Source organism: Megalobrama amblycephala, linkage group LG19, assembly GCF_018812025.1.
Source record: "Megalobrama amblycephala isolate DHTTF-2021 linkage group LG19, ASM1881202v1, whole genome shotgun sequence".
Taxonomy (NCBI): Eukaryota; Metazoa; Chordata; class Actinopteri; order Cypriniformes; family Xenocyprididae; genus Megalobrama; species Megalobrama amblycephala.
Window position 1 is genome coordinate 27,878,811 of NC_063062.1, and position 11,696 is coordinate 27,890,506.

At 37.1% G+C, this 11,696-nt stretch overlaps 1 protein-coding gene across 1 annotated transcript in view; it reads left to right on the plus strand.

Annotated features, from left to right (window-relative positions):
* The window catches only part of akt2 (v-akt murine thymoma viral oncogene homolog 2), a 28,920-nt gene extending 17,569 nt beyond the window's left edge, over nucleotides 1–11,351 (plus strand). The window contains exons 6-14 of the mRNA XM_048167831.1: nucleotides 304–435; nucleotides 539–604; nucleotides 700–768; nucleotides 871–993; nucleotides 1,173–1,301; nucleotides 5,588–5,802; nucleotides 5,884–5,971; nucleotides 7,774–7,876; nucleotides 9,781–11,351. Of these exons, the coding sequence (XP_048023788.1) occupies nucleotides 304–435; nucleotides 539–604; nucleotides 700–768; nucleotides 871–993; nucleotides 1,173–1,301; nucleotides 5,588–5,802; nucleotides 5,884–5,971; nucleotides 7,774–7,876; nucleotides 9,781–9,860 (1,005 nt within the window). The 3' untranslated portion in view covers nucleotides 9,861–11,351. The remainder of the gene's footprint in view (nucleotides 1–303; nucleotides 436–538; nucleotides 605–699; nucleotides 769–870; nucleotides 994–1,172; nucleotides 1,302–5,587; nucleotides 5,803–5,883; nucleotides 5,972–7,773; nucleotides 7,877–9,780) is intronic.
* The last annotated feature ends 345 nt before the right edge of the window (nucleotides 11,352–11,696 follow it).

Below are 11,696 nucleotides of genomic sequence, written 5' to 3' on the forward strand. Positions count from 1 at the left end.
CAACACGAAAACATGCACATAAACTACGATGGAAATACTTTTTACCAAATAAATCATGCACTTTAATCCTTGAAATTTTGCTTAACTTTTTATTTTCATAAACAGCTATATTACACATTGCGTTAAAGGTGATATCCGAAAAAGCATAATGGGGCACTTTTTCAGTTTGTTTTTCATTTAATTGCACTGTTTTTGTATGACATCATTCAGATCTGCGTCACCGTAATTGTTCTATTGAGGTTTTATGACTGAGTAGAATTGATTCATATACAAACTTTTCAACTGGATTTTTTTCTTCCTCAGACAATGAGTGACTTTGACTACTTAAAGCTGCTGGGTAAAGGCACTTTTGGAAAGGTGATTCTAGTAAGGGAAAAGGCTACTGGGATGTACTATGCCATGAAGATCCTACGCAAAGAGGTCATCATTGCTAAGGTGGGCACCACACAAATCAGTTTCAAATGCTCCTGTATGGTTTGTTTCATAATCATTACATGGTGGCATATCTTTTTGTTTTATTTATTTTTGTCTTTTTCAGGACGAGGTCGCACACACAATCACAGAAAGCAGAGTGTTGCAGAACACACGGCACCCCTTCCTTACAGTATGTCCATCTCTGTTGGTGTTGTTTTGGTTTATTGCACCATTATCTTGGTTTTAGATTTGTTAATTCACATTTTTCAATCTTTCTGAGTACAGACACTAAAATACGCCTTCCAGACACGAGATCGTCTGTGTTTCGTCATGGAGTACGCAAATGGAGGCGAGGTTTGTCACATCCTCTCGCTCCTTACAAAAACAAACTAGAAAAGCCTTCACTGTTCTGTCTCTTTTAAAATTCTGTTTTGTCTCCTTTTTACGTGTTTCCAGCTGTTCTTCCACTTGTCTCGAGAGCGTGTGTTTACGGAGGATAGAGCTCGTTTCTATGGGGCTGAAATTGTTTCAGCATTGGAGTATCTGCACTCTAAAGATGTCGTCTACAGGGACCTAAAGGTTTTCTCCTTTTAATGTGCTGTGTAATTATTGTGAAAATAGTTAATGAATTGTGTTTGAAAAGTATGTCATGTAATTGTGTCATAGACCACAAAGACATGAAGTCCGTGTTCCTTTTTTTTTTTTTACCACAAATGACAGATTTCCTAATTCTGTTTGAATTGCCTTTCTCTCTACAGCTGGAGAATCTAATGCTGGATAAAGATGGTCACATTAAAATCACAGACTTTGGCCTGTGTAAAGAGGGCATTACTAATGAGGCCACCATGAAGACATTCTGTGGGACCCCAGAGTACCTTGCTCCTGAGGTACTGCCAACTCACTCCATTAACATGTTTACTCGACTGATTTATAGATCATAGTTTAGTACCAGATTAAAGTGGAAAAACTCTAAATCAGGCTCATCTCAGAATTGACTATATGCATGGAGCGTTCTTTAGAACTTCTGCAATAATATAAGCCAGCTGGAAAAATTCCGGTGAAATGTCACTTGCTGGTGTGTTGAGCATCAATAGTGTAATATATAATAGTCAGACCTAGCATTAATTTAGTTATTCAAATGTAAGACGACTTATAAATAAAGACGTAACTCAGTGTTCCTCTTCAGCTTAACTCAATTAGACCATTTTTTACACTTTTGTGTGAAAAAAAAAAAGTGTCAACAATTAAAGATTTATTGTGGACTTTAGTTAGATTCATTGAAGTTTTCACAAGTGTGCTGAAATCATTGAGCTTGCGCTGCACTGACTGACAGCTTCTTACAAAGGGAAGGCACAGTGCTCACTTTCTGTGTAATTCATTCACAAGTTGTGGTTTTTCATGAGATTTTGTGAGTACTTCATACTTCACCTGGACAAAATGCACTTTTAAACCTAGTGATTTATAATGTTGCAATTATTCAAAAGCGAAACTTGAGTGAAAAACTATTACAGGAAATGGCTATGTATGTGCAAATAAATGCTCCTCTGCTGCCACCTGCTGGTTATAGTGGTAATGGACTAGTTGCATGTGGCTGCCATGTTGGATTTTCGATCGGTGAGTGTAAGCATATACACTTCCGATTTCACTTTATGCTGGTGCAGAGTGTCGGAGAAAGCCGAAAATTGTCTCTTATAGTTGTTTATAGAATCTGTTGTATCACTTAAAATACAACTAAGATATACAGTACAATCACATGAGCCAATGGCATTTAAATGCATGCATGTTAGATTAACGAACTCATGGTGCATACGCATATACAATGACAATAATGCCTGTAAATATACAACTGCGATTAGAGTTGTCTGCATAAAATGCTTTGTGAACATTCACACGTTTGCCCTGTGATAAATTTATTTCCATAAATTCAATTTTCTCAATTTTGCGCATATATTTTCGCTTACCTACATCAATTGCTCTATCAATCATTACATATTTTATAAAAACAAGGGCTGTGAAAAGATTGAGATTAATTTACATTTTTAGCTGTAGCACAAACAGTTTAATATAGGTACTTTTTTTTTTTTTTACTCGTAAAATGTTTTTTGCTGCTTAGTCGAGACAGATAATGATTTATGTAACAGATGGTCTTAACTCGTCTCGAAATAAATAAATGCAGTAATTAATAGAAACGCACAGGGGAAATACAAACATGGAAAATTATGCATTTAAATTACATTGGCTACTAAATAATACAGTTAGCGATAATAATGTTACCAAATAAAGCATACACTGAGTACATATCATATTCCCATGTTTATTTATATCTCTGATGAGGATTGATGCTAAAATAGCAAACATTAGATCTTCATGAAGGTCGAGTGTTGTTCCACGCAGAAAGAGAAGGCAGTTTTTGAGCCATTTAGTCCCCCAGCTGTCAGAAAAAAATCAGGAGATATATTACATACTTGAGTGTTTTGAATGGATAAAGAGATCAATGTGGATCACCGCTGAGCCTGAACCGCATAATCATCAGGAGAAAGATTGAAAGTCAACAATCGCGTATCTCTGTGTATCTCGTTGAGGTAACGTTACACTATAATATAATACAATAATACAAGTATGCTTTCTTTCATCTCTTCATCTAGACCGCCATCTTCTCTTTAATAAAAAAAAAAAAAAAAAAATCTATTATATCTAGCCAAGTTTCATATTAAAGTTTCTTCTTGCACCAAATGCAAGCGTCACTAAGACCAGAAGGGCATGAGCAGAAGTTACCATGGGCACAGTCGCATCGCCGCAGCTCACCGGCACCATCTTGTGCACCTAGTCCATTAGTCTTTTATTTTTAAATAATTGTTTTCTATCAAATGTTGGATTTCCTACATCTTTAAACGTTCGGATTTTACATATGGAGACAATCTCAGAAGAATGAACAAATAATGTTTGTAGTCATCACATTAAAAATAACATTTGAAGTGCTGGAAAAATGCTGCGTGTCTAATTACAGACACAGCATTTCTTATTCAAACGTTCCCAATACCTCCGTCTTTGTTTCAATCAATAAAACGTTTTTTTATTGGCAAATTAGGTAAGTGTGATAACTGCATTAAAATATAATTACAACATTAAAAAAAATCAACCATTGATGGTTTTATGTCGCTGTACAGCGAGTACAGAATGAACAACTAACAGTTCACCGGAAATGCCCAAGCTGGCTTACGTAACTGTGCATATGGCCAATTGCTTATTTTTGACCCATGATAATAAAATCTTTGTGTTTTAAAGGCACAATATGTAAAACTTAAATATAATTAAAATATTCAAAACCCACTAGAACAATGTTATATATTTTGTTGACTTGTGTATTTACATTATCCCAAATGTTTACAACAATGTTTAAATCCAGAGAAATCAGCTATTTTAACCCGTGTAACAGCCCGTGTCATTACATCACCTTTCAGTGACGTCATATCCACGTTACCCTTGATTTCCGTACTTTCCTTTACTTCCGTAGAAACCATGGAAACACCAAAGATGCTTTAATATATTATGTGTTTTATTAGACCGGTGAGAATCTGTTTGGATATCTTTATCGACAGAAAACTAATCATTGTTAACATGGTTAGTCTTATTGTTTGAATCTTTTGATTTCTTGATTTACCGTGAATAACATGTTTGTACCATGCCCCAGAGACCACATTTTTTTTGTCAAGTGGCTAACACGGCATAATCAGAAAGAGCTGTATTTGTAGTAACAGTAATACAGCATTCTCTCCGTCATACAATATATTTTAAAATGGATTGCATGCTATTTAGCAACACAAGTCATGATATACTAATATCAGTCTAGTTTACTGCAGTGTGCAACAAGTGTCTCAGCTAAGCTAGCGCAAGTTAATGTAACGTTATGTTATAACACAGTGTTATAACATAACTTTCAACACATTCAAATGTATTTTTAGTATGATTGTTTTGACCAAGTAAAACAGTGTTGCATTACAATTTTAATTTGTCAAATAAAGAGACCTGTGTGAGTAGTAATTAAGCACTTGTGGCTATTTCTTTAGAATGAAATAAAATAATGTGAATTTAAGTGATAAAACATAGCATTGAAGGGAGGCGGATGTTAAACGTAACTTTAATCATAATAAACATAAAAAACAAAATGAAAGGAGCGGCAGCGGCCGACTGCATCATATAAGCATAATAAACTCAGCAACGTAAAATGTCTCTGGCTTTCAGCTCCGCCCGGCTTCATACCACAGTACTGTTTATGAAACTCTAATACATTAGCTCATCCATAAACATGATTTCTGCTTGAGTCCTGCCGGCTTGCTTTCCATCACCTGTGGAGGTGAAGACAACAACTTCCATGATTCCACGCTCATTCAAGGCATCATCAAGCTACGCCTTTTGTTATTGTTTGAATTAGCGACCACTAGCTGTAAAACTTACATACTGTGCCTTTAAAGTAGGAAATTATTTTGTTGTGTGGATGTTTTGAACTTCACCACATTGAAAGGAGAGCAGAAGCTAAAAGGCATCTTCACAATATTTCACAATATTACACAATACATGTCAAGAAGTACTAGATCAAGTTTTAAGAAAATATTTTGCTCTGAGTCATTTCTTCTAGTAACTAGTTAAATGGTTAAACTCAAAATGTGTTGAGGCTCAGTTATGCAAGTATCATTTCATGTAAAATTTAGCATGTTATACATTTAATCTTTTTAAATATTAAGAGATGGAAAGGAATCATTAAACATTATTCATTTGAAGCAATGTAACGAGAAACTAAAAAACAAAAGGTGAAGCTATTGCTCTGTATTAATATAGTTGTTATAAAAAAAAAGCTTGATGTTGATTTGAAATATTTCAGTTGCTCTTTTGGATAACAGAGAAAGATGCTTTGTAAACAAAGTATCAGTTTGTTATTCTCCGTGTATTCCCACCCCCCCACACACACATTTAGTGTTCTTGTCACTCAGAAATACGCCTCATTATGAGGGTAAATTGGTTTGTGAAAGCCATTTCATGCTGTATTAAAGCACTAGCTGCCTTAATATACTATTCTAATGTTAAAGAATTTTTTGACTTAGCTTCACACACACATATATATATATATATAACATGTGTGCTTCCTTTTTATTCTTCTTCATATTCTTTGCTGTAGGTATTAGAAGACAACGATTATGGTCGTGCAGTGGACTGGTGGGGTCTGGGAGTGGTCATGTATGAAATGATGTGTGGTCGGCTGCCATTCTATAACCAGGACCACGAGCGTCTATTTGAGCTCATTTTAATGGAGGAGATTCGTTTTCCCAGAAACCTCTCGCCGGAGGCCAAGGCCCTGCTGGCCGGCCTGCTCAAGAAAGACCCCAAACAGAGGTAAGAGGAGCATCTGTTTCTACTTTTGTTGTGAAGAGAGTCTTGCGTATGTTTTAATAATGTGAATTTGGTGTTTTGAAGACTTGGAGGAGGTCCTGATGATGCCAAAGAAGTGATGACACACAAGTTCTTCAGTAACATGAATTGGCAAGATGTCCTTCAAAAGAAGGTAAAAGAGTTTTAAGACAGTGAGAGAACCAATTCATCAGATTAAATCAGAATACACCATTAGGGCTCCTTCACGCATAATACAGAACACAAAACGTGAGATGTAGGCAATGGAATGGGGGAAAACGCAAGGTCTCGAGACATTTTTTTTAAAAGTTGAACTGATTTTAACTTGAGCGCCTCATTTTTAGAACGCTGTGTCATGCGCAAGACGCTGCAAAAGATGCAAGATACGAGCATAAGGCAGGTTTCACACCGCACACGTCAGCAGAGCGTAAGCGGGGTTTTTTTTTTTCGCCGACCATGTTAACAGATTAGACCATTCACACCGCACGCACGGGCTGCATGGCAGCATGTTGCAGGAGCAGAAGCAGCAGTGCCGTGATCGTTTCGGCGCTGGGTCTATTTGTGCTGCGCTGCTAACGCTCAATTAAAGTGAAAGTACAGTACAAGTCTAGTGTGTTTTAACAAGAATTTGAGTAAGAAAATTAAGGATCAAAAATATTTATAGAAGATTTACCTATTTAACTGGTTTTTAATTATTCAGTTTGGGTGAAAGTATGTTGTATTATAAAAAACTAAAGTAAACTAGCCAGAAAATATGATATATAAACATTTTTTTTATTTTTTACAGAGACAGGTAGGCTATACAGGCAGCAGTACCCAAATCAAACATGAGTTTGTGGTCTATTTTCGCCGAGTTTGCTGTCTTGTAAACATGTACACGTGGCAGATGATGTAAACAACGCTTACCTCATTCATTCATTCATTGATTGTTCGTTTGTTTATTTACGTTTACATGAGAATGTTGTACACTTTCCCATGTTAACAAACTTACAAGACTATCAAGTTTATAAATGACCAACTTATAAAAACAAATTCATAGCTGTCTTTGTAAGGAAATGCTCTCTTATGTAGCTTGGAGCCGCTGTTGTGACGTACAAACGCTTCCAGTGTGAATACTCGCGCGTCTCTGCAGCTGCAGTTCACGCTGTAGTTGCGTTCACACGCCGCTCACACTTGCAGTGTGAAACCGCCGTAAAGGTCATTCACGTTTGTCTAGCACGTTTACATAAATAAACAATGGAAAAATAGCATGTTATAATGGCCCCTTAAGGCCCTGATATACTTCAAACGTGAAGTGAAGTGACATGTGGCCAAGTATGGTGACCCATACTCGGAATTTGTGCTCTGCATTTAACCCATCCAAGTGCACGCACACACCGTGAACACACACCCGGAGTAGTGGGCAGTCATTGCTGCGGCACCCGGGGAGCAGTTGGGGGTATGGTGCCTTGCTCAAGGGTCACACCTCAGTCATGGTATTGAGGATGGAGAGAGCGCTGGATATTCACTCCCCTCACCGACAATCCCTGCCGGACCAGAGACTCGAATTCTCTATCCATTAGGCCACGACTGCCCCCAACGTAATCGAAGAACGAGCTAATGTGACATAATTTCGAACAAAATCAGGCCAAAATGAAGTTCGTTTTGTTGTTATTTGGAGGTCTGAAAAAAAAAAAAAACTTTTGTTTGAAGTATATTGGGGCCTTTAATGTTTTGGACAAATGCTCTCAAATCTCATTTGCGTTCATGTTCAAATCAGAGTGACTGATTGCAGTGTGTTCAGAAGAATTGTACCGTCAAGCCAAATGAGTTTATTTGTAGTTCATTAGACATTTAACATTGAACAGTCATTTATGCTGATATTTGCATGTGAATAATGAGAAACGTATGAAAAACAGAATGTTCTCTAGAGTTTTTTTTTCTCAGACTCACCTCTCACCCTCATGTTTACTGCAGCTCATCCCACCCTTCAAGCCCCAAGTGACCTCAGAGACAGACACACGCTACTTTGACGACGAGTTCACTGCACAGACCATTACTGTCACGCCACCTGACCAATGTGAGTACCTCAGTCCTTCCTCATTGCCTGCAAGTCCTTCCTCATTGCCCGAGGAGTCACGACTCTTTGTGTGTCTGAGAAAACGAATAACATCTGAAGAGTCTATCTTTGGAAAATAACTCCATAATAGTGGTGGGAAATATATATATATATATATTTTTTTTTTTCATATATTATATGTGTAATGGATTATCAAAAAAGAAAAAAATGTAGGGTGGTTATTTTTTGAGAGATTTTTTGAGATTTTGAGACATGGGCATTGCACCCAAAAGTGGAGGGTTGAAGGTGCTTGGTATATTTAATTGGAAGTCCTGCATACATCACCAGAGGGTCTGTCATTTTCGCCGGAAGATCTCCAGTTATGACATTTTGATTAACCCTGACATGAAATAAGTAAAAAAAAAAAAATCTTCTTGTTCTTAAACTTTTAAAAATCAAAAAAAAAAAGTTTTTTGTTGAATCAGAATTTTTATTCAGAGACCCAAACTGAGCAGGAATACGCAATTTGCTGCGGTTGTTATTTATATGGTCAAAATTAAGATTAAATTTTGATAGCTTGTAATGTAAATCATTCAGATCTTTATAACAGTATAGCAGACTACTTGCCTAAAATGCATATAAATATCAGTTGTTACTCATTATAATACTCCTTATAGCAATATTATCTCTAGGGCTGTAACGGTTTGTAGTTGACCCGTGATCCATACGGACCAGGCCCCATGGTACAGCATGTGATTAGCGGATTAATTGCAATGCTTAACCATCATAGAGTGAAAGTTTATCATTTGCACATTTTGCCTTGCCAATTTACACATTCAAACGATTTTAATCCATTCCAGGGCAAGAAGAGGTGAAAGAGAACTTAATTCTGTACTCACACGTTTCAGCAAGTATTCTCATAAACGCAGTCACTTATGTCTTAAGTGAACGTAAACAGTTGAGAAAGAGATCAGTGCATTAGGTCTTAAAGTGACAGCAACCTATAAATATCTGCTGCTGTCTGTCATTAATGTTAATCAAACAAAGATTAAACAACAAAACAAAGATTAATATATATATTTATTTTATACAGTGAGGACTATAGTGTTTTTACATTTAGGCCTAATTATTACATGTCTGTACCTGAATACTATATTTGTAACTTTGTTAAATTGTATTTATCTATGCTTGTATTTAGTGTATTGACACAAATCGAATAAATGCTTTTCAGGTTTTTTCAGGTAGGTCTAACAGAAGTTTTCAGGTACAGCAATTGAAGAAAGTAATCAAATGTAAAATAACACTGCATAGTTTTCACTGTATAAATGAAATCTTGATGAATCCTTATTGAAGTTTAAAAAAAAAGTTATTCAGTCAAGAGCAGCGAGAGATTTTTTTTCTTTGTCTTTTGTTGTTGGATTAACTTTAATAATCAGCAAGATCATTAGGCTGCTGTCACTTTAAGACCGAATGCACAATCCAATATACTGTTACACAAGTGTTTTCTTTCTCAACTGTTTACATAACTGTGTTTACTAGGATATTTGCCAAGGAGGGCATTTTGACATCATTTTGTCTGTATTTGTCCATTCAAGCACTAAAAGAAGTGAAAGAGGCCTAAAAGGCCTTTTACTTGCTAAAAAAGTATAAACTTAATCAGACAAAACTAAGCATTTAGTAGATTATGTACAGCAAGTTTTTCAGCAAGTTTCAATCTTGTTGATAGAGACCTTATACATTTAGGCTTTATTGGGTTAAACATCACAAGGTCAAAACATTTGTAAAAAATGAAACATTCACGGATGAATTGTTCACAATAAGATCTATAACATGTATTTTGACAGAGATGATAGTAGTGATAGATAACAATGAATAAAATAAACTGATTCGGTTTTCCGTTTGGTCTCTGTCTTCGTTGTTTGCAGATGACAGTCTTGATGCTGAGGATCCAGACACACGCACACACTTCTCGCAGTTCTCCTACTCAGCCAGTGTGCGGGAGTGACCACATCCCCCCCTCCCCCCACTCGCTCACCCTTACCAGCAAACCGGACGCCCCTCACATACACAAACGCAAACTCGTACAAGGACACGTGCACCAGCAACCCAAGCCTTCCGAGGAAGCGGGTTCTAGGCGGGACTACGGCATCTGTGAATGATCCCTAACAGGTGGTACCCTCTGGTCAGTCCTGGTTTACAATTGGCTTTCCATCCAGCCAGTCGTTGCCTGACACTACACACTGCAACACAATCCACCAATCACTGAATATATCTCAACCAATCAGGTACCATGGAGAAACACAGCTCAGCACCAGCAGGTTTCAGGACACATGCTCACACTCAAAACACTGGACTACAGGACTAAAGCCTCTAGGCAAACACAAATATCGAACACGCTCTAAATCATCTTGTGGGGACAAAAGAAGTCAAACCACTTGGACTTTTTTCCCCACTGATTGTTACAGTTTTAAAGCCATATTTCTGCAATTGTTCAAGTGCTCTTTCTGGAACTAGCTGTTACCAATAGTGTTTTTACAGCGGGAGGACCGATGATGGGGTAACACCGAAAGGAATAGTGCTGTTTCTCTGCCTGGGTAGCGTACCGAATGCTGTGCGTGCGTGTGCGGACGGACGGATGCGTGTTCTCAAATCTACTTCTTAAACTGTGTGTCTTTTTGTTTCGATTTTTGTACATGGGCATAACGTTGAGTAGTAGGACCGGGGTGGGATTGTTAGGGGTTTGGGAGGTTCACACACTATAGATGTGAAAATGTTTGTGCTTTAAAGGGAAGAGAGAGGAAGACATCTCTAGCGTGTTAACAGGGAGGTTGTGGTTTCCTCCCCAACCGGGAACCTTGAAACCAGCTTTCTGGTGAGGCCATTTTTTTTTTTTTTTTTTTTTTTTTTTTCTCCAGTTTTCATCTGCTGCCCCCAGAGGCTTGATGTTCCAAGGTCAGTGTATCATAGAAACTCTCCATCATGTTGTTTTCATTCTCTCAAAAGTTTTGCAGGCATTGATGTTGAAGTTTAGAGACAAACATACTGGCAACAACAACCAAAAAAAATGAGGATTTAAATGTCCTGTTATTTAACTTTAATAGCTACTGCGTCAGCGTGACTGACTGCTTAAAGTAGCAAACAGCAAACAGCGCCATTGTTGTCGCAGCCTTGACACTTTTTTTCATTTCTCCTTTTTTTATTATTAGTGTAGTAAGAAACAAATGGTTAGGATGTCTGAGAGGAAATGTTCAACTTCATCTCCAGATGTGTAACGTAGGTGTGCTTCTCCAGACAGAAACTGTCAGAACACACCGCTTAGATGTGTGAGGTGTTATTTTCTTCTTTTGCCTTTTTAAATATTCTTCATGTTAGGAACATCAAACTATTTTTGTTTTTGTTTTATTCATTATTTTATTTGGATCATTTTTTCGTCATTTTGTTCCATTCACCCACTCCCTGAAATGAAATTGTCTTGATAAAATATATATAAAATATATATTACAATAGTAAAGGTTTTTTGTTTTGTTTTGTTTGTTTGTTTGTTTGTTTCATTTTGCCATTTGTGTGAGTGTGTGTGCTTCATTTCTACATGTGTGGGTGTGTAATAAGGTAGTCACAGTATATATTTGCAACAGGAAATGAAAAACTTCTCAAACCTTCTCGTTTAAACAAGATATATATTATCATCCCTCCTACATAGACTTACTCAGACAGGAAGGTCCTCACTGGTTTCAAACTGAAGTGCTTCTATGGGTCTTAAACGCGTCATGCCCAAAACGTGCCGTCTAGGTTTTGAAACAGCCCTTGTTGCCTTGACTGAGAGCGACCGCTAGATGGTGCC